Raw genomic sequence first — 23,131 nt, forward strand, 5'->3', positions numbered from 1 at the left:
TTCTTCTTTTTAACTCTTGGTAGCGTCTCGCTGACTCCCGACTCTTGAAATTCTTCTGGCGCTAGGCCAGGTATCTGAGGGTTAGGCCTCAGGAACTTCTTCCGGCGCTAAGCCAGGCATCCGAGGGTTAGGCCTCAGGAACTTCTTCCGGCGCTAAGCCAGGCATCCGAGGGTTAGGCCTCAGGAAATTCTTCTGGCGCTAGGCCAGGCATCCGAGGGTTAGGCCTCAGGGAATTCTTCCGGCGCTAAGCCAGGCATCCGAGGGTTAGGCCTCAGGAACTTCTTCCGGCGCTAAGCCAGGCATCCGAGGGTTAGGCCTCAGGAAATTCTTCTGGCGCTAGGCCAGGCATCCGAGGGTTAGGCCTCAGGGAATTCTTCCGGCGCTAGGCCAGTCATCCGAGGGTTAGGCCTCAGGAACTTCTTCCGGCGCTAAGCCAGGCATCCGAGGGTTAGGCCTCAGGAACTTCTTCCGGCGCTAAGCCAGGCATCTGAGGGTTAGGCCTCAGGAAATTCTTCTGGCGCTAGGCCAGGCATCCGAGGGTTAGGCCTCAGGGAATTCTTCCGGCGCTAGGCCAGGCATCCGAGGGTTAGGCCTCAGGAACTTCTTCCGGCGCTAAGCCAGGCATCCGAGGGTTAGGCCTCAGGAACTTCTTCCGGCGCTAAGCCAGGCATCAGAGGGTTAGGCCTCAGGAACTTCTTCCGGCGCTAAGCCAGGCATCCGAGGGTTAGGCCTCAGGAAATTCTTCTGGCGCTAGGCCAGGCATCCGAGGGTTAGGCCTCAGGGAATTCTTCCGGCGCTAGCCAGGCATCCGAGGGTTAGGCCTCAGGAACTTCTTCCGGCGCTAAGCCAGGCATCCGAGGGTTAGGCCTCAGGAACTTCTTCCGGCGCTAAGCCAGGCATCCGAGGGTTAGGCCTCAGGAAATTCTTCTGGCGCTAGAACAGGCATCCGAGGGTTAGGCCTCAGGAAATTCTTCCGGCGCTAGGCCAGGCATCCGAGGGTTAGGCCTCAGGAACTTCTTCCGGCGCTAAGCCAGGCATCCGAGGGTTAGGCCTCAGGAAATTCTTCTGGCGCTAGGCCAGGCATCCGAGGGTTAGGCCTCAGGGAATTCTTCCGGCGCTAGGCCAGGCATCCGAGGGTTAGGCCTCAGGAACTTCTTCCGGCGCTAAGCCAGGCATCCGAGGGTTAGGCCTCAGGAACTTCTTCCGGCGCTAAGCCAGGCATCCGAGGGTTAGGCCTCAGGAAATTCTTCTGGCGCTAGGCCAGGCATCCGAGGGTTAGGCCTCAGGGAATTCTTCCGGCGCTAGGCCAGGTATCCAAGGGTTAGGCCTCAGGAACTTCTTCCGGCGCTAGGCCAGGCATCCGAGGGTTAGGCCTCAGGAACTTCTTCCGGCGCTAAGCCAGGCATCCGAGGGTTAGGCCTCAGGAAATTCCGCTCGTTGGTCGGCCAAGGCTGGCGCAAGCCGAGGCGACCGGTCGGGGCTTCAGGCTAGTTTGCTCCCGGGATGATCATCGGGTTAGCCTGGCATCCGAGGGCCAAGCCTCGGGAGATTCCGCTCGTTGGTCGGCCAAGGCTGGCGCAAGCCGAGGCGACCGGTCGGGGCTTCAGGCTAGTCTGCTCCCGGGATGATCATCGGGTTAGCCTGGCATCCGAGGGTTAGGCCTCAGGAACTTCTTCCGGCGCTAAGCCAGGCATCCGAGGGTTAGGCCTCAGGAACTTCTTCCGGCGCTAAGCCAGGCATCCGAGGGTTAGGCCTCAGGAACTTCTTCTGGCGCTAAGCCAGGCATCCGAGGGTTAGGCCTCAGGAACTTCTTCCGGCGCTAAGCCAGGCATCCGAGGGTTAGGCCTCAGGAAATTCTTCTGGCGCTAGGCCAGGCATCCGAGGGTTAGGCCTCAGGGAATTCTTCCGGCGCTAGGCCAGGCATCCAAGGGTTAGGCCTCAGGAACTTCTTCCGGCGCTAAGCCAGGCATCCGAGGGTTAGGCCTCAGGAAATTCCGCTCGTTGGTCGGCCAAGGCTGGCGCAAGCCGAGGCGACCGGTCGGGGCTTCAGGCTAGTTTGCTCCCGGGATGATCATCGGGTTAGCCTGGCATCCGAGGGCCAAGCCTCGGGAGATTCCGCTAGTTGGTCGGCCAAGGCTGGCGCAAGCCGAGGCGACCGGTCGGGGCTTCAGGCTAGTCTGCTCCCGGGATGATCATCGGGTTAGCCTGGCATCCGAGGGCCAAGCCTCGGGAGATTCCGCTCGTTGGTCGGCCAAGGCTGGCGCAAGCCGAGGCGACCGGTCGGGGCTTCAGGCTAGTCTGCTCCCGGGATGATCATCGGGTTAGCCTGGCATCCGAGGGCCGAGCCTCGGGAGATTCCGCTCGTTGGTCGGCCAAGGCTGGCGCAAGCCGAGGCGACCGGTCGGGGCTTCAGGCTAGTCTGCTCCCGGGATGACCATCGGGTTAGCCTGGCATCCGAGGGCCGAGCCTCGGGAGATTCCGCTCGTTGGTCGGCCAAGGCTGGCGCAAGCCGAGGCGACCGGTCGGGGCTTCAAGCTAGTCTGCTCCCGGGATGACCATCGGGTTAGCCTGGCATCCGAGGGCCGAGCCTCGGAAAATTCCGCTCGTTGGTCGGCCAAGGCTGGCGCAAGCCGAGGCGACCGGTCGGGGCTTCAGGCTAGTCTGCTCCCGGGATGATCATCGGGTTAGCCTGGCATCCGAGGGCCGAGCCTCGGGAAATTCCGCTCGTTGGTCGGCCAAGGCTGGCGCAAGCCGAGGCGACCGGTCGGGGCTTCAGGCTAGTCTGCTCCCGGGATGATCATCGGGTTAGCCTGGCATCTGAGGGTTGTCAGGCCTCAGGAAATTCCGCTCGTTGGTCGGCCAAGGCTGGCGCAAGCCGAGGCGACCGGTCGGGGCTTCAGGCTAGTCCGCTCCCGGGATGATCATCGGGTTAGCCTGGCATCCGAGGGCCGAGCCTCGGAAAATTCCGCTCGTTGGTCGGCCAAGGCTGGCGCAAGCCGAGGCGACCGGTCGGGGCTTCAGGCTAGTCTGCTCCCGGGATGATCATCGGGTTAGCCTGGCATCCGAGGGCCGAGCCTCGGAAAATTCCGCTCGTTGGTCGGCCAAGGCTGGCGCAAGCCGAGGCGACCGGTCGGGGCTTCAGGCTAGTCTGCTCCCGGGATGACCATCGGGTTAGCCTGGCATCCGAGGGCCGAGCCTCGGGAAATTCCGCTCGCTGGTCATGCGCCTGTCGCTTGCCGCCCGACGGGATTTCTCCGTGGCCAGCTGCGATCGTGTTTCTCCTCCTCTCCAAGCGTCGCCTGGGGAACACCAGATGGGCATTAAATGCTAATTGAGGGGTTACCTGGAAAATCGGATCGCCAGTTGCTGCTTGCGAGGAGTGTCAGTTAAGCGGCCGCGATACGCGCGTTCTTCAAGGCGGATGCGGCCTGGGCGCGAGCGGAGATATGTGGACCTAGGGTACAGGCCACCCGGAGTGTCATCATAGTTTGCCATAGTGAGGGAGATCACCATGGCGTCATCGTGGGGGGTCTGAACCCCCTTTACATCTTCATCACAAAAAGTGATTACATTACTGACCCTTTGCCTCTTTGCGACGGCTGCCCCTGACGCTTCAGTCGAGCCCCCTGCGTTCCTCTCGGGCCGGGGGCAGCCCCCAGTGATAGTGTGGATCACGCCCGCGACGGGTCGATTCTGCTCCCGAGGCTCCTGAGGGGCCGGGTCGGCCGGACGCGGGTCTGCGGGGGGACGTCGGTCGTTCACATATCGACCGAGACGCCCTCGGCGGATGAGAGCCTCGATCTCGTCCCGAAGCTGGAAGCAGTCTTCGGTGTCGTGGCCGTGGTCCCAGTGGTACTCACAGTACGCCCGAGAGGGCCTCCTCCCAGGAATCTTCTTCATCTGTCTCGGGACCGGGAGGTCCTCCCGCCCCTTGATTTCCATGAGGATCTGGGCCCGGGGAGTCAGGAGAGGAGTGTACCGGTTGAAACGTCGGGGCGGAGAACGAGGGCGTAGGGCGCCGTGGTTCCTCGCCGGCGACAGGCTTCTGCGCCGACGTTGAGGCGTCGGGCTCCTCCTCTGGCGTGCCTCTTTTCGCCTTTTCTTCCCGAGCTTTGGAGGGATCTCGGCGGCCTCCTTGCTCCGGTGGGCGGCCGCCTCCTCGGCGTCCGCATACTGGTTCGCCCGGGACAACAGCTCCGGGAAGCTCCGCGGCAGGCGTTTGTCCAGGGGAAAGGTGAGTCTGCCCTTTCGGAAGCCACGCTTCAGGGCTGAAAGAGCCACCTCCTGGCTCAGGTTCCGGACTTCCAGCGTAGCCTTGTTGAAGCGGGTAAGATAATCCCGCAAGCTTTCTCCCTCGTTTTGCCGGACATCAAAGAGGGAGTCGGAGACCAATCGCCGCCGGCTACTGACGGCGAAATGGGTGATGAAGAGGCGAGTAAACTGGTCGAAGGACTGGATTGAGTTACCCTCCGAGCCGGCGAACCACGCCCTTGCCGGGCCACGGAGGGTCGCCGGGAAGGCCTTGCAGAGGAGAGGATCTGATGCTCCGTGGAGGAGCATAAGGGTTCTGAAACTCTCGACGTGATCCCGCGGGTCCGCCGCCCCCTCATAGGGCTTGATCGCCGGCATTTTAAACCTCGGCGGATTCGGGGTCCGCAGGATCCTCGAGGCAAGCGCCGGCTGGGAGGAGATCTCCAAGTCGGCGAAGGGATCTTTGGAGTGGCCCTTCAGGACCTGGAGTTGTCGGTGGAGATCGTCCACCCGCCGGTCCAGGGAGCGCGACCGATGGGTGGGAGACAAGGTGCACCGAGAGGGGGACCGACTGGAGCGTGGGTTCCTTGAGGACTGGGGGGTCTGGGAACGCGCCCGGGCCCGCCTCTCGTACCCCGCGCAGCTCCGATGGGAAGGTCCCGGCAGAATGGACCGTGCTCGAGAATCTTCCTCGCGCCGGCGCTCCTCCCCATGGGAGAGGAAGGAGTGCGGGTTGAGGAGGACAGGTGAGCGCTCAGGGAGCAGCGGCTCCTGGGCCCGCTGCGACGCCCGAGACATCACACCCTGCAGGTTCTGCACTGCCTCCGCGAGGGTGCGAACCTGCTGGGCTAACTGGTCGAACTGAGCGGCTTCGACCATCTGAATGGGGGGTGGAACGGTGGAGTGTTGCTGAGAATGTGTTGGAGACGCAGCGGCCTCCCGGCCGGAGGCGCGAGAGGCCCCGCGACCGGAGGCATTGGAAGCTCCACGACCACCTCGCCGTGCCATTACGATCGCTCTGAGATTCGGTTCCCTTCCTCTAGCGCCAACTGTTGCTGGTGGTCCAAACCGAGAACGATTGGCACAGCGTTGTGAACGGGGTTCCGTTTGAGTTGCCTTGGTTGGTGTTGATTGCGCTCCACCTTCCACCGGGAAACCTGCAAGCAAGCCTCGCACCACCACTGGGGTAGTGGGGGCCCTCCGACGATCAAGTCAAAGGAGATTGGAGGAGAAGGAGAGATAATAGTAGCAAGTAAGAGAATGCTCTGGAAGTTCTTGCTTACCCCCCCTCCTCCCCCCAGCTGCATATATACCAGGCTGGGGGGTCTCTCAGGGGGGTTCGTCATCGTGGGGCACGATGGAGCTGCCACTGACACGGCCGTTACAGGGCGTCGTGGGGCAGCGCTGGGTACGGCCATGACAGGGCGTAGTGGAGCTCCGCCTTGTACGGCTGTTACAGGGGATCGTGGAGCAGCGCCAGATACAACCGTTGCAGGGAGTAGTGGAGCAGGAGGCTGCGGCGTGCCTCTGGGGAATAGCCTGTCGTTATCGAGAGATGTCCGACTCGGGGTCGGGCTGCGGAGACGAAGATGTCCGACTCGGGGTCGGATTGCTGGATCAAGGGGCTGCCGACTCGGGATCAGGCTGCGGAGCCGAAGATGTCCGACTCGGGGTCGGATTGCTGGATCAAGGGGCTGCCGACTCGAGGTCGGGCTGCGGAGCCGAAGATGTCCGACTCGGGGTCGGATTGCTGGATCAAGGGGCTGCCGTAGTCTTCCTGGGCGCGCGTGCCGGTCACGTGGGGCATGGTGGCTAAGTTCCCCCGTAACAAGTATGTCTCCATGTGTCCCCACAGCATGTAACTTCTCTCAATCATACAACTTAAGAAATATGAAGAACTATACATTATCCACTTTTTGCTTCAAGCTTTCACAAAAATTACAAGACAGGATCTTTTGTTGCAAGTCATAGGATGCTACTAGTATCTTAATCAATGAATTCTTTGTAAAGAGCATTACAAAGGGATCTTCATACTCATTTTCCATTTATATTTATAATGCATGCAGTAATACAATGAACAGAGATCGATCATCCAACTCATTGCCGCATCAAGAGTCCCATTACCTCCGTTGTAAAGAATGAAAACATGGAAAGAAAATTGTTCTCAATGGAAATAAATTACTGTGCAAGTTTTGATGTCAACGATTTTCCATTGAGGGCTGGACTAAGTGGCTGCTGGAGGGCTGGGTTCACTGGAAACATCTCACATTGAGCTAGGTGTGCCATCAGTTGATCCAAGAGCACCAAAGCTACCATTGCTTCCACCATTGGAACAGCTGCCACATACGAAACAAATCCCAATGGAACAATCAAAGAGGACAAGCACAATTTGAGAAAGATCATTAAGAATTGTTTCCTTCTTCTGAAAAAAATGTGGAATGAAATAATACCTCTAGGGACCACACAGGGATCATGCCGACCCCTTGCTATAAGCTCGGTTTCCTGTCCATCTCTGGTCACTGTATTCTGTTTCTTCTGCAGACATCAATTACATATTGACAATCAAACACAGTATGAAATTCTGTCAATGAAGCAACAGTTGATATGGAAAACAAAAAAAGAAAATCTTCTCTATAGTAAAGTAGTTACATGGGACTACAACTACAAGCATGTGTTTGAATATTATTTCATTACTTCGAGGGCCCCGAGTGATCAGATAAACAAGTCAATGTTTTGTAGGGAAATGAAGTGGTCAGGTTTTCTGCTGAATCTGGAGAATTCCACTTATTTTTATCATAATATAATTGAAGGAACACAAGGAAGCACTTATTATTGTAAAACCTTCCACAAATTAGGGGAGAAACTGTGCCAATAATGACATTTATATATGGAGAGAACTGGCTTACCCCAATTGTAGAGGTTGGTTTAAAAGCTATTCTCATGTAGATGGTTTCTCCGTTGGTTATCCCTCCCTGTATACATGCATCTTAAATCCATGAATTCATAAACTTGCAGTACCCAAGAGCAAATATGGGAATAAATGGCAAAGGAAAAAACCTGTATACCGCCTGATCGATTTGTTCTTGTTCGCATGTTTCCATTCTCATCCATATAGAATTCATCATTATGCTCACTTCCAGTCAAAAAAGTACCTGCATAGATTGGTATATGTACCCTATGACGCCATTACTGAAGTAAACAGGACTGTATGTTATCTTTGTTTCTACAAAGGATCAAACTGGCCACTTCAAATTGGATCATAAAAACCAGACATTCGGAACGTGGGTTGAGCCAACAACCTTAGATAAAATTTAACAATGCTACCAGTTTATGTTCACCAACCTGCAAATCCACTGCCAAACTCAAATCCTTTGGTAGCAGGCAGAGACAGTGCAGCTTTTGCCAAATCAGCTTCAAGTTTATCAAAGACTGGAGCACCTAGCCCCTGATACAACATGGGGATGGCAGTTATTTAACTAATCCGAAAGGAAGTTATACAACATTTTCGATACATCTAAAAAATGATCGGAAAAAAGAAGAGAACAAGATTGGCAGAAAAAACGGATATTCTTACTGATCCAAGTGCTATGGCATAAATGTGGAATAAATGGCATATCGATTGGGAAGGGCTATAAGATTTGAGGTTAGACTGTTAAAACAAGGTGAAATACTTACACGTGGAACATTTCTTGCAATGCATGTCACAACGCCACCAACAGAGTCCCCTTTCACTCGTATAGCATCAATGGCATCAATCATCTTCTGAGCATATTCTGGATCCGGACACCTAACTATATTGCTCTCTATCTGGTCAAATCTCACACAGAGAACTTATTTAATACAGCACAAAGAAGTCATGTAACGCTTAAAGGGATCAAGAAACTACAAACCTGTTCTAAGGTCACAGTGTCATTATCAACCACCCCTTCTGGAAGTACAACTTTATGCACTTGAGAAACATATGCCAGAATCTGGAATCAACAAAAAGAGATTTTAACAAAAAATTCTATGCAGCTCAGCATGAAAAGCATATAGTATTTATAACTCGAAATCAGTTGTTTTAGTGTAAGTGATGCACAAGTCCACAATAGTGACAAACACATTTTATGCACAAATCGAAGAGCATCCACGAGATAAGATCTTTCTTTCCTTATTTTCTGTCCATGCGAGAGAATAGCTGAGAACAAAGACAGTTCAACAAGGAAAAGAAAACTGTACTTATGTTTATTCCATTAGACATTAGTAACATACAAGCACATGTCAAGTATAGCAACACAAAAATTCCAGGCATAGATATTGAATCTAAATCCATTGCACATTTTATGCACAAATCGAAGAGCATCCACGAGATAAGATCTTTCTTTCCTTATTTTCTGTCCATGTGAGAGAATAGCTGAGAACAAAGACAGTTTAACAGGGAAATGAAAACGGTACTTATGTTTATTCCATTAGACATTAGTAACATACAAGCACACATCAAGTATAGCATCAGAAAAATTTCAGGCATAGATATTGAATCTAAATCCATTGTATGTTCATAAGATCCTAGGGCAGACATCGCCACAGGGATATTGAAGGTGCAGCAGAGCTTGCCAACTATATCTGGAGGACATGCAATTATTCCCCATTGCTGAGAGAGAAATGGAACCACATACTTCAGATCATGGTTTGCCGTACCAGTCGACAACGGTGTGTGCCGACCATACTCTACTGTATTGATACCGAATCAGTACACGGTATGAGAGGCATATCGGGTGTCGGTACACCGAACCAGCCTCCGTACTGAACGTACGGACATAGTAATAGGTTGATACCGGTATAAGGTCCGGCACCGAGACAGCAAATTTTGCTTCAAAAGTTAATTAAAATAATTTGATGCACAAACATACCTCGGTTCCTGATTTCATTTTCAGAATCTTTTTTGCAATAGCTCCAGCTGCAACTCTCCCAATGGTTTCTCTTGCTGATGATCTGCCACCTCCCTGCAGTTCCATTTCAGAATATCATAACTCATAGGCATTTGAAAAATTATTCTCAACCAAGCATCCCTGGAGTGTCAATGAATACCCTCTAAAGTGTCTGATGCAAAACTATAATCTAGAGACTGGATTTGAGTATTTCTCATAAGGAAAATGGTATATGTCCCCACAAAGGTTGCTGAAAGGCTGTATACCATGTTTTTCTAAAACACTGCTTAAAAAAGAAAAAGACATTTTGGCCCCACATTTAAACCTGAGCTCCCGATAATCACACAAAAAATTGGGTTTGTGCCCTTTCCACAGACAATTTTCGGAAAGGTAGCAGCAGTCTTCTCATAATAAGGTAGGTAACATCTGAAAGGAAAATAAAATACCTGCACTGATCTTAAACCATATTTAAAATCATATGTTGCATCCGCATGAGAAGGCCTATATGCCATTGACATTTCACTGTAATCCTGCAAGAATCCATGGGTTGAACAATTAGAAGTAGAAAAAAGAAAACAATATAAACATAATATCAAAGAGCTACGCCCATTTCTGTTGTGTGCTTACATGTCCTCTCTGATCTGTATTTGGTACAAAAACATTTATTGGAGTTCCAGTAGTCATTCCTGCAAAAATGCAAAGTGCATCAATGCCAGAGCATGCTCACGGAAGGCCTGACTTTGCGTAATGGTGCCTAAACATGAGTACTGCCGAGAAAGGAGGAAAAAGTTATTTCACCTTCAGAGATTCCTGAAAGAATTTGACATGTATCAGTCTCCTTCCTTGGTGTAGTTATTCTGCTTTGACCTGGCCTCCTGAGTACAAACATCATCTAAGTGAGGCTAAAAAATGAAGCACACCGCAAAACTTTTGCCATTATATAAGATAAAAACAAACAAGAGGTTTAGAAAACAGTATGCCAGTTGAGAATGAATAGTGAAAAATGCAAGTTTGGAGTCTGCTTGGAAAGTGCATGGAACCTTCTATCGAGTTCCGCTTGCATATCAGCTTCAGAAAGAGGAATTCTTGGCGGGCATCCACTGATGATACATCCAACACCACCTCCATGGGATTCTCCAAAAGTTGCCACTTTAAAGTAGTTTCCAAATACATTTCCAATTGCCTGCACCTCTGCACTTTCAAAACATGTCCATACGTTATATTTTGAACATTCAGGACTGTGCCTACAGAAACAGCAGATGATCATAGTAAACAAGCATATGAGGCATAAAATGCCTATCTTGGAGGCAAAAACAACACAACTGATAGAAAGTCTCATAATTTTTGATGAAACACTGACACGAAGGGAAAGCATGAAAACATTACCTAGACATGGATGTACTTATATGAAACTTGGTGATCATTAAACTTTGAATATGACTTCTGAACTATTGCATAGATATTATCAATCTTTTCATGGCTAGACGTAGTTCACTTTGTAGCATGAACATGACAAAACAACTGCCAAATTAATGGGAGAACCCAAAAAGCTTGACGGAAAAGTTATATTAGATAAGAATATTTGATACTCATAAAACAAGTGATATATGATATCTTAGCATACCGTATGAAATATATGATGACTTAGATAAAAATAAATAGGAAAAAAAAAACTCAGAAAAGTCATTGAGCTATATGAGCCTTGTTAGAACTACAGTTTAACAGATAGGACGGAGTGGAAGGAAAAGGAGCTGGTGCAGAAAATCGTGTAGACAACACAATCTGCAATGTTCCTCCAAAGAGAAGGCATGTCATCAAAATTATGGTCTAGAACTAAAATCCTCAGACTAGTGAAAAAGCATGGATATCGCTCAAAGGAAACATAATTTAAACTAGATCATTGAGTTTGGATGAAGAATCAAAGATTTCTAATCATATAGTCCAGGAGTGTGATCTTGTTTAACTTTGGAGAAGAAAAAACAGGAAACAACGAATTATCGAGCTTGCAAGTATCGAGAAAGCCAGCCTAGCAGAAGATACATACAGCTGAGCAATCTAATAAAATGACTAGAGAGAGCAGATTCGCTAGACAATACCAGCTGAGAAGCGATAGCAGAAATTTCCTGCACAAATGCAGAAAAAAGAACACGATAAACTAAAGGACATCAGCATGCAAGTAATTACTGATATTAATTTGCATCCTTGGGTCATTCTCATGAGTATCTGATCCTCGTCTTGGAGTATCCTTATATTAAACAAGTGGATAGGACCGACTCCAGCATCAAAAACCTCTTGCTTTTCAAGCACTTCCTTCCAGAAATAATCAAGTTAGCTATTCTTTTTTAATTCCTTTTCTTCTATTTCCATCGATGATATCATTATTATTATTTTTTTTGTATCTTCGATCTTGAAGCCTTACATGTCATCCTTGTGTCATGTACTTATGTAATCCATTTATGTGATCACTTTAATCGGGTTGATACATAATCCTCCAGTAATTCCGAACTGATATTTAGTTTTATCATGTTTACCCGTGATCCTTTTTTCATTCTTTTCTTTTTTTTCTCAAGATTTATTTAAAAAAAAAAAAATCAATGAGCTTCATAGAGTACATGAAAACGGCAACGATATACATCATCATCATCAGAAAGTGGATAAAAAAATCAAGAATATTCGGTATAGATCGTGATGAAACCAGAAAAGTGAAAGGAAGGAATATAGGGGATCTCCGGGCAGACCTAGCCTTCGAGGAGGGCAGCTCCGGCGTTGGATCGCGATCTGGACGGACAGCCCGCGGATATCAGAAGGTCGGAACCCGAGGCCGGGGACGCCGTCGGCTCTATGGCCTTTGAGAAAGGGTTTCGAAACCAGCGACGACGCCATCGCTTCTCCTCTCCCTCCCTCTCCTTGTACCGCTGTTGGCCTGGAGAAGAAAGCTTGGGGACGGTCGCGCGAGAGAGATCAGTGGATCAGACAGGCCGATGGCTAAACATATATATACATCACCCCCAGAAGCCCACCTACCCCACCTACCCCGGACCGAGAAGATGAATCGGTTGGGTCTCCCGGCTTGCCTTTAACTCGGACCGGAGAACCGAAGATTTCTTCCCGTTATAGTGACGCTCATGCAATGAATTATGCTTCTGTTTCCACTTGAATTATTTGAATCTCTTTAGGCATTTGTTGAGTCTATATCTTCTTTTTAATGCCATCCCCTTTCGCTTTATTTCCTATTAAAACCACCGATAACAGGCACAGCTGCTCCAATGAAGGCTCGTTGGATCAGGGGGCATGAGCAAACTTAATCTCTCTAATCTGCGAACTCCGGTTCAGCATCCCAAGGCCAAGGCCGGTCCAAACAAGTAGGGTCGGCCGCGTTGACCACGTCGGGTCGGGCCGTCGGCTTTTGCCTTTCCTTCCTTTCCCTCCCAACAACCCCCTTCCACCGTCACCGAACCATGCGACTTACTTACCAAAATTCGTTTCACGTTTCACAACCAACCACCGATGATACAATGTACCTCGACTCGGGCTCTCGTATCGTGCCATTCCCTGATTCGGAAGTGAAATGGGAACGGGAACAGGAGGAACAGCCCTATCTAGTTATTGTGTTACACTTTGGATCGGAAAGCTTCCTTGGTGGCTCAAAATTCAATTTGTTTTGTTGCTAAAAAGTATTCAAAACGAAATATATGTATTAGAAAATTTTATGTTATAAAAAAATTAATTTTATTTGAACTTTAGGACTATAATTTTTATGAGAACTTAGATATTTTATTTCTATGCGGGCTCTTATTAGAATTTTGGGTCTATATATATCTATTGCTATATAATTGAGAATATAAAAAATTATAACAAGACAAAACTAAATATAAAAAATCTTATAATTAACCATAGGCCGTAGATAATCCTCTATTCCATATCCATTAATAGGTGGCTGTCTTTTTTTTATTTATTTATTTATAGAGAAGCTTCGATGTCAACATATGATATTCAATAAATCAATATAATGTAGATATTTCATATGAAAAGATCAAATTACATACCATGACATATGCCAAAAATAAAATTGTTGCACGTTCCTCCTAGTGGTACCAACCTCCTTATGCCTTTTCATATAATATGATCTATATGCACAAAATCCGCTACCATAGCAATCACTATAAAAATTAATCGCCACCTTAAATTTTTTCAGATTCTATATCATGTATTTTCTTCCAATGTTTACCACTTAGCTTAAAGTGATACTAGTACGTGTTTGTTTCCTAGTTTATAATTGAGTTTCTTAGCAGTAATTACCATATATATATTATAGCTATTGCCTTTTCCACACGCCCGCTGCCATCTATTCTGATCAAGGGGCTGCCTTTGATATCAGTCTACAATAATCTTCCAATTTGTTTTTATGGCTAGAGATCATCTTAATTTTTCACTACTAAATCTTGTAGCAAAATAAAAGGCCCATAAAACTGAAACTTGGTGGAACATTCCCTGCTCTCTTTCTCAACAACAATAAACTTCGCCAACAACTAATCCTCCATTTCACTCCCATTCCCTTGTATTAGATTCCAAACTGCTAAACCTACTGCCATTCACTGAAAACCCAGAATTAAAGCAAACCAACCCCCCGACCACAAGATGTTTTCTTGCCAAGCATGCATCACGGTTAATAAATCCATCTCCGCCCTAAATCTTCAGCCAACAGCACCATCATCCCTGGAGTCGGGCGTGGGGCTTACAACAACGCATGATAAATGACATTTGAGAAAGAGCCAATGCATGACACCCACAAAACTCGAGAACTAACATTACAGAGAAGCATGTATTTTGTTCAATGTCTTCTTCACAACAGTTCCCCGAAGCTAACAGATGTGCAGAATGTACAACAACCACAGCTTGCAACATGTCCCAGAGCAGCGAACCATTTCGGTCAGTCCTTGCATCATCACGAAAATGCATTTCAGATGTCACCACCTCCTGCTTATTGGACGTCGCTATTGAAAGGATAAGGCATTGACGTGCAAATCAAGCAGATCATCACTGTGACTCGTGCTGCTCCTCAGCTCTATCGTTTACCTTAATCTCCAACAGTCGCTCCACTGGCTGCCTGCATATCGGGCAGCGGTTTGTTTGGAACCTTAGAACCCCCGCACATTTGCTGCACATGCACTGCAATCAAAGCAGGAAAGATATTGGTCACTCTTCACATAATTTAGACTTGTTCATGCGAGGTCCATATATGCCGTGATTGATGTTTCAAAACTTCAAAAGTTTGTGCCGTCATAGTTCGATAGAAGCATCCAGGTAAACTGGGCGATGCCCGTGCAGTCACACCCGTGAGTTCAGGTCTTGGGAAATGCATCCCCTACCATTTGGACCGGGGTAGTTCACATGAAGCAGGTACAACCCCACTCTCCTCAGTCTCTCTCCCTCGAAAGAAGAAGAAAAAGAAACAGAATAAAAAGCATTGACGAGTCTAGTTTACGAGTCAGGGAGTATCCAAACTTTTTAAGCATCAAACATGTCCAAGATCTAAAATTTGAAGATTTTATCTCAATGAATTTTGAGGGATGTCGCAGCATCCTGATGTGAAGCAGCACCTTTGGCTTACGAATGTTGAAGCAGATGGCTAAAATCAGGATGTTACTTTTGAAAGGCAATGGTGTAGCTTCAAGAACAATCAGCCAAGCAAATTTGAGGTTTAGAAAGGCATCCTATGCAAAGCATCCTTGCACTTGGATGTCCAGAAGAAAGCATCAGGCTTTTCCCGTAGATAAAATATCTGAGAAAACTATGATGCAGCTGAAAGCATCAACTGGGGAGATTGTTTGGCGAACAAGAATAGAAGAATAATGAATAAATAGAGAAGGGAAGAAGGAAAGAAGAGAGGAATCATAAAACTCATATGACTGGCTCTTAACCTATGTGCAATACCCAAATACCTGCTGGGTTACTGGACAAAGCAACTTTGGGAAAGCTACAGCTTTGCCATAAGCCGAAGAAGGTCAATATGCAAGTACAACACCAAAATCATGGGATTTACGCTCAAGCAACCAGAAAGCAACAATCCAAGGTTCCCCTGCTTTTGGATTAGATATAAAATTGCATCTCAGATTCGCAATCTTGGTACCAATTCCTATATGGGTGTCATGTTGGTAAAGTCCCGGTATGCATAGTACAAGGGTTGGTTTGGCATACCGACAATTGGAATGCCACAGTATTGATTATTGATTGCGGCCCGGAATGTGGTGATACGCACCGATATTATGAACCTTGTTGCATCCATCTCCAAAGCATAGACTAGAAGCCAGAGAGCTAAATTCAAGGCACGAATGATCCTCACAAAGAAGATGAGATAATCTACATCTTAAACTATAGTAAAACATTGTTTGCTGTTTCGTTGGTCCATTTTCCTTTTGTCAAGAACTACATAGAACAAATTGCTATTTGAAGGAGCTCAGTGTCAATTGGAGCTTTTTCTATGAGTCAAACTTAGAAAATAGAGAGTTGAATTCCTAATTTTAGGGGAACAATACTGCAACAATGAATAAAATTTTGAGTCACTTGATAGATTAGGCATCCTAGTTGAAGTCCAATGAATTGTTTTTATAAGGGCCCTAGTTTATGAATAGGAAAGAGGGGGCCGTAAATAAAGTGTGTATACATGCATGCAACATAAACTAGTGATTATTTAATCAAATCCTGGGTAGCTCAAAAACACTAGTGATTATTTGATCAAAAACCATTTTGTCTGGCTCTATAAATCTACTTGATGCTATAGCTTTTCCAGTTTTGCAATTTCTTCATTTTCTCTATCAAGTCTTTCTAATTCCTACTCTTTAAATGAACATATACTGGCATGTTACACTACAATTATAGCAAAAGTGAATAGCCATAGCAGTAAGATAGAACTGAAACAGCCCCTGGCCTTTAGCAAGTGCAGCTTTCAACTGAAGCAAAGGAAAGCCAGGACAATAGCCAGCAGAAATGTTACCTCAAGTTCTAAACAACTTATGTGCCCTGACCTGAAACCCCTAAATCTATGAGAAACTAAGTGGCTCGGTATACACCAGCGCACATAAAACATCTAAGAATCAACAATTCAAGAATCCAACATATTGTGATGGACAATGGTGTTAATAGATGATAGGAAAAATAAAAATTTGAAATTGATAAGCCAATGAGAGAGCTTAAGCCACAAAATAAGACCTATCAAGTGTGCAGCAAAAAGCATTTGCAACTGTCAAATAGCATTTTGTGCTTCCAAAAGAAAAACTTGCTGTCGTATATGCAACAGAGGGTTGTGCAAATTTTCACTAAAATCGTCATTGCTAATAAAAATTTATAGGATTCATTGTAACACAATTAATTAGCATCAGTATGTCTCTTCATCAAATTACCAAATTTATGTGATGCAGAAAATTGCCAGGAAAATTTTGAAGACTAAAAAGGTCAAGCAAAAAAAAAAAAGGAATTATAAATAAATATATGAGCTAAACTTACCATATGTCTGCAAGGAAGGACAGTCGTGTCTCGTGGTTCTGACAGGCAAATCACACATTCTTTACCAGGATCGTTCCCATCAAAGTCACCCTCAACTGAGTTCCCTATTCCATAAATCTCCTGCAGTTCATATCTAGTTGCATTTACCCACAAGATCTGCTTCACCACGCGCACTTGATACTCACCATTCTCTTTCTTCTCAAACACAGCCTGTGTAATCTGTGAGTTTGGAGTTTCTATGTTCTGATTTTCTCCTACTGGCCCGTGATTGTTTGATGGAGATGCCTCTGCTTTTACTGCTAGAGGATACACTTCCATTTCTCCCTCTTTTATCAACTCCGATTCCTCAAACATTGAGAAGTCAATTCCAGTTCCAGATGGTTGTCTGAATTTCTGTCCCAGACCTTCCTGGAACGATGCTGTGACTGGTTTGAGCAAGTTCTCCTTTGTTGATGTCAGGTTACAGTCCAAACCTTCTTTTGAAAAGAAATAAACTGTAATGCTGTTTACAGAAGGGAAACAAGGAGAGACTTTAAATATATCTTTTGTCATAAATCGCATGTAGAAAGTTGACAAATAACCAGTAGAATACTTGATTGGGAACATATAAAGCATACAATGCAATTCATGCAAACTGTTATTCTGCTAAAACTAAAGCATAACCAAATGGGCAAAAAGAGCTGCTGATGTATAAACCAAGTGATAAGCAGCACTCTGATATTAAACATGAGACGCATGCTTAGGTACACAAGGACACAATAATTTTATATGCTGGGTAGAAAGACACAACTTCAGATCAATTCCTGCTGACAAGTCAAATTTGATAGGGGAAAAATCTATGCTGCGTAGAAACAATCATCAAATTATGAAGAAAGAACTTCAAGCTTGATGCCATTGCTAAGCAATCAAACATCCCAATTGCTTTGCCAATTAATAGTAATTCAAATGATGTTCCCTAAGCAATTGAAAACACCAGCTCCAATACATGAACAGACTTAGCATTTCTGTTTTACATTAAGTATTTGGTGCTTTAAGCAAAGGCTGCATATTGAAAAATTAACAAAAGCACGAGCATGAGAAGAAGTCATGCGTTAACATCAAATTCCATATCCTCTCTCTCTCTCTCTCTTTCTTGGCGTGCAACACACATTCTTTAGACAAATGAAAGTACTGCAATGAGATAACTGTGAAACATGCAGATAATAAACCTACAACTTAACGCAGAAAAAGTTTTTTGTAAATCACAACCTTTTAGTTCTAGCCTAATGTGAGAAAAATTCTATATGAAATCTATAGCATCTCTCTTTCTCTCTCTCAGCACTGTATTCAGTGAAACTTAGGCACTTTGGCACTAGCCAAGATCTGTATTGAGGATCTAACAAGGTGATGAGTAGGTTAGCAACATCCTTTGCTAAAAAGATATTTCCAATTATATTTACTAAAGAAAAATTGAAATTGAAAAATACATGAAACCTAACAAGCCACAAGAAGTTTTTACATGCTTCATATGAAAGTGTACTGCTCATAGAATTGTAGAGAGGTAATTCAGCAACACTTGAAACTGTCTTGGTACCTGCACCTGAGCATTACACAAGCATGGTACTCAGTGATACTTGGGCACTTTCACACTAGCCAAGATCACAAGGTGATGAGTAGATTAGCGACATCCTTTGCTAAAAAGATATTTCCCATTATATTTACTAAAAAAAAATTGAAATTGAAAAATACATGAGACTTAACAAGCCACAAGAAGTTTTTACATGCTTCATATCAAAGTGTACTGCTCATAGAATTGTAGAGAGGTAATTACTTGAAACTGTCTTGGTACCTGCACCTGAGCATTGCACAAGCATGGTATTTATTTGTGGATATTTAAACTGGTCATGTTTTATCAGTCCAAAAAGTGCTGGCAACACAAAAATCGTAAAATGAAGGGCCTGGCTTTTACCTCCCTCACTCACTCTCTCTCTCTATGAAGATTGAAGATTTAAATGAAAGAAATGATGCACATTTAGTCATTCAACCTTTCATTCTCCAATGCTTCTTTCTCTACGAAATCCCGAACTTAATTTCTAGGATAATAGCTTGGCATGATTTAAAGATAATACCACAAGGTCAAGTACTTCAACCTAAAGAGTGGAGATTAGCTACATGGGCATGTCTCAGACCCTCTACTGTAATTACATCATATATGAGCAAAGAAAAAGAGAAAGATGCAACTAAGATAGGTGAATTACACTTTAGCAATATTGTCCAAAAGGAAGGTTTGGTGCAGTCTCAGTAATTTCTTCATCACTTTAGCCTATCATAACTGCTGCCCATATTCAACTCTATTCTCGTTAGTTTCAATACAAATCCACCAGATATTTTCACCGAGAAAAAAGGCCATAAGCTTTAATCCTTTTAACCATGGTTTGTTGTGCCGGTACCGGGCTCCGGACTAGTTGCCCGGTAGCACGGGTCGGTACGGGCCCGCGCCGTGCCAGGTCGGGCCTATACCGACACAATAGAGGAGGCGGGAAAGAGGGCGAACGGAAGAGAGAAAAATAGAGAGAGAAGGAGGAGAGAGGGAGAAGGAGGGTGGCGAAGGCCGGCGGAGGCCAACAACCCGGACAGGAGTTGGAGGAAGGCTCTGCAGTCGAAAAACAGGCTGAGTCCCCTCTTTCGTTTGAAACAGAGATCCGTCTCCTTTTTTTTATTTCGCAATTTTTAGGTGACACTGGCAAATCACGAAATAAAGAAAGGGGTCAAACCCTTGTTTCGAACGAAATAGGGGACTCGACCTGTTTTCTAGCTACGGAGCCTGGAGAAGCGTCCTTTGCACGGCTCACCGGCTGGGCTCCACCTCCCTCTCTCTCCCCCTCCCTCCCCCGTTCGCTCTCTCTTTTTCTCTCTTTCCTTCTCCTTCTCCCCCTCCAGCAACAGGTTTCGTTTCCACTGCCAGACCCATCCCGGTTCGCCAACCTTGCTTTTAACAGCTCAACATTTTAGTAATGTCATCAATGGCCTTATTGCTATATTGATGGTTTTTGTTAGCCACAAGATCCTGGTAATGTGGGCTTCTCAAATACAGGTTCTAGTATTATTAACAGGACAAGAAGGCTGTATAACACTTGAAGGAGAAAGGAATGAGTTGAAGGCTCTTTTTTATTTTGAAGTTGAGTGTAGATGGAATTGGCAGATAAACAGGATATGTAAAGACGTGGATATGCATTTGTATGGAAATGTAAAAGCTATCTATATTAACTTTCCCCTTTTTTATTGAACATAATTTCTATCGCTAAGAAACATGACACAAGTGGACACTGAGTTACTTAAGAAATGCAAATCAGCCACTAAGAGATATATCTTGATAACAATGATTGATTAACCAGAGAACTTGAGATTAAGATAATAATAAGATCTTAAAGAATGAAAAGACCCGGACAGTAGTAAAAGAAAACATGTGTTTGAGTGCACTACAGGAATCTGCAGAAAGGTTATGTCACTGAAGGAAAAGATTGTGCTTTTAGAATCAAGAGTTTATTCTCATTCCTAAAGACAGGTTTTTGTCTATGACTACATCAGTTAATGCATTTCCTAGTTACCTTCCCTAAGTTATGCTCGCATAAAGTAGGCTAAGGGTGTTCATAATTGAGTAACACGATCCAGGTTTCAATTTCAAGTTGAAGAGGAAAGAGGTGATGCTCCATTAAGAAAGTGAAGAACACTTGGATGAAGTATAGCAATGGTAAAGTAAGGATGCATACTGCTGAAAATAAGTACATGCTTGAAAGGAAGCATGTTAGATGATGAGGAAAGAGAGTTACCGATAGATGCTGAAAAAAAAGAGATGAAAGTGAAAAAAATGGCTTATTCTTACTCCATAGAAATGGACTCTAATATGAATTTTGGCATGCGACTTGTAGCAGCCTCCAGCAGATATGATTTTTAGAAAGCCTTTGCCATGAGACCTTAAGAAAACAATAACAACTAGCCACATGGGGGATGCGAGCAGTCACTAGCACTACACGTGTTTATTCAGAGATCATGCCGCATAAGGACTGGATTTCCCGCACCCCACCCCTCAAAATGTGCATAAAGAGGAGCTAGCTGCTGTGATTATGTAATGACAGGATTCCAATGAATGTTAATTATTATTATCCTTCTCAGCTGTTAAGAGCAATTTATCAATGAACAACTAGAATTTTCAAAAAGAAAGATTCGTACTCCACCGGGGAAGTATAAATATTGTCTGATCAGATCCTGGGCTAACTGCAGCCAACTATTGAACAGATCAAAGTACCAACTCCAAGAAAATCTCCCTATTGAAGACGTCTCATAAAATTGAACCAGTCAAAACATCCAGACAAGTTTATAATCATCGGTCTGAGATACCGGACTGTCAAATATTTCTTGTTGATTTCATGAAGAAAGCAGAAAAGAATCATCTAGTATCAGTAGATAGCAGAGTATTTTCGGGACCATGCTCTGAAATTCCAGTGCTTATCAGCAAATCAGAGAAGCAACGATGCAAAATCTAAACTAAACCCGGCTAAACCCCAAGCTAGCACCCAGAAAACATAACTACGGTAAACAGAAGCCCCATGCCAGAGGAGGAGATTCGAAGATCAGAAAATTTGAAGGAGATCTAGCTGGCCGATTCAAAGTTAGGCGACCACATAACAGAAACACCATAATTCTATCAAAATCGAAAATTTTGAGGGATATCAGGCGATCACATGACATAAGCAACCCCGTGCAACTATTGTCAGAAGGGGAAAAAGCAAGCAGGAAGAGAGAGGAAGGAAAGATTACCTTCCAGAGACAGTGGCATCGAACGTGAAAGCGACAAGAAACCGACCAGGGTTCTGCTCGTCAGGTTCGACCCTCAAAGTCTCCTTCTTGAGATTGACGTCATTCCGGATGGTGACGGCCTGCTGGTGCTCAACGCGGGGAGCCGTCACCGTGGGCCGCGGGGAACAAGGATTCCTCGCCCCGCCGACCCAGCCCGGGTGGTGGCGGTCGAAGAGGGCGGGGATGGGGACGGGCATCGCCGGCGGCGGAGGGGGGTAGTACCCGTACTGGTAGTGTTCCGGCGGATTGGGATTGGAGTACTGTGGCGGGTCCGGGGTCGCGGAAGCGAAAACATGGCGGATCGCCACGACCTCCGACTCTTGTAGCGCCGGTGGCCCGAGAGGAGGCTGCTGGTGGTGCGAATTCCTCCGGCGGCTGTTTCCGCCGGCGCCGCCGCCTCCGGTGCTCCCTACGTTCCCCATTCCTCCCCTTCTCTGATCCGGCCGCGAGGAATTCTCCCTCAAGGGGTTGTGGGGATCGATGGCCGAGAGCTAAAAAAGATCCGATTACTTATAACCTATGCTTATTTCGGGCCGGGGAGAAGAAGCTACCCGCCCACCCCGATGGACATTTTGACGATGATCCAGGTCTTTTTCTTTTTCCCTTTTTTGGGCTGGCATGATGGAAGGTTGCGTAAAAGCTCCACCCACAAGAAAAGGCAAATCCAAACGGATCACAATAAACGGATCACAAGAAATTGAATAAACACATCAATTTTAACGACAAGCCCCTTGCCTTTATTCCTTTTACCTATTTCCTATTCTTTTTCTCTTTCTGAATTTATTATCATTATTAGTGTTGCTGTAAATTTATGATAGTTAGTGTTCTTAATATTATTGTATTATTGAAAAAAATGTAGAGGACCATGGAGTAATTTTGCCTGATTTCTTCTTCATCTCATCCTTACATTGACAGTTAATTTAGATGGTTTTGATGCTTACTTTACTTATATTTCTTTGCTTTGGACGGGAGCAAGAATATTGAAATAATAAAAATATATTTTTATTGATACAATAATATAAAAAGGAACTCAATAATTTTGTAAGATGGAACATTTTATTATTTTTGATATCAACTAATAATATCTCTCCAACTTAATTGCTAGCCAATTATAAAGAGCCTTCATTTATTTTGTCCCAATACTGGAGATTTGGAGATCTTGTTCAAGGAATTGTAAAGTTTAGATTTAAGTTATTTGTTCGTAAACAAGGGATTTGAAGGGACTTTTCGTCCAAGAATGTGAGAAGTCTGATTACTTAACAGCACTTTGAGCTACTAGCTGAATCTTGACATCTCGTTTTTAATAGGGGCAATATCTTTAATCAACCCTTTGAAAGCATTCATTTATGGAATGATGATCGCAACCCCTAAGGTGATGGAGAAGCTCCCTATCAATAATGATGGTTTTTCCAGCTGCAATAGAATGAAAGAATTTTCCTTGTCAAGGAACAAATGAAAGAATTTTTCCAAAGAAATGATCTGGCTTATCACCTATGACAATTTCCATGGAATGCAAGCATTAGCCTAATGATTTGTGTGCATATCCATGGTATGTATTGCTCTTAGATGGACACTTTAAGAATATGGGTTTGATGAACTGAAGTGGCCCGGCGCCGACCATTTTCCACAATTG

General features: G+C 45.5%; 2 protein-coding genes across 3 annotated transcripts; both read right to left on the reverse strand.

Annotated features, from left to right (window-relative positions):
* Positions 1-6,250: 6,250 nt before the first annotated feature.
* LOC103703974 (chorismate synthase 1, chloroplastic-like) lies at positions 6,251-12,138 on the reverse strand. 2 transcript variants are annotated; one of them, XM_008787072.6, is made up of 13 exons: positions 11,898-12,138; positions 10,200-10,350; positions 9,958-10,034; positions 9,787-9,845; positions 9,606-9,689; positions 9,142-9,234; positions 8,143-8,223; positions 7,928-8,059; positions 7,595-7,697; positions 7,310-7,404; positions 7,159-7,224; positions 6,703-6,787; positions 6,251-6,588 (listed from the first exon to the last, which is right to left on the reverse strand). In XM_008787072.6, exons 1-13 carry the CDS (start codon positions 12,040-12,042, stop codon positions 6,431-6,433), a joined length of 1,329 nt encoding a protein of 442 aa, XP_008785294.1. In that variant the 5' UTR covers positions 12,043-12,138; the 3' UTR covers positions 6,251-6,430. The 2 variants fall into 2 exon arrangements, with proteins under 2 accessions (XP_008785294.1, XP_088580284.1); XM_088724158.2 differs by having other exon boundaries at positions 10,200-10,403; positions 11,898-12,122.
* A 1,801-nt stretch (positions 12,139-13,939) lies between these two features.
* Positions 13,940-22,189, reverse strand: LOC103703975 (putative E3 ubiquitin-protein ligase LUL2). The gene is made up of 3 exons (XM_008787073.6): positions 21,460-22,189; positions 16,663-17,164; positions 13,940-14,328 (listed from the first exon to the last, which is right to left on the reverse strand). The coding sequence occupies exons 1-3, from the start codon at positions 21,918-21,920 to the stop codon at positions 14,197-14,199; spliced, it is 1,095 nt and encodes a 364-aa protein (XP_008785295.4). The 5' UTR covers positions 21,921-22,189; the 3' UTR covers positions 13,940-14,196.
* Between the last annotated feature and the right edge of the window lie 942 nt (positions 22,190-23,131).

This window comes from Phoenix dactylifera, chromosome 6 (genome assembly GCF_051530095.1).
Source record: "Phoenix dactylifera cultivar Ajwa chromosome 6, Ajwa_hap1_PhDact_Kaust_v1.1, whole genome shotgun sequence".
Lineage (NCBI taxonomy): Eukaryota > Viridiplantae > Streptophyta > Magnoliopsida > Arecales > Arecaceae > Phoenix > Phoenix dactylifera.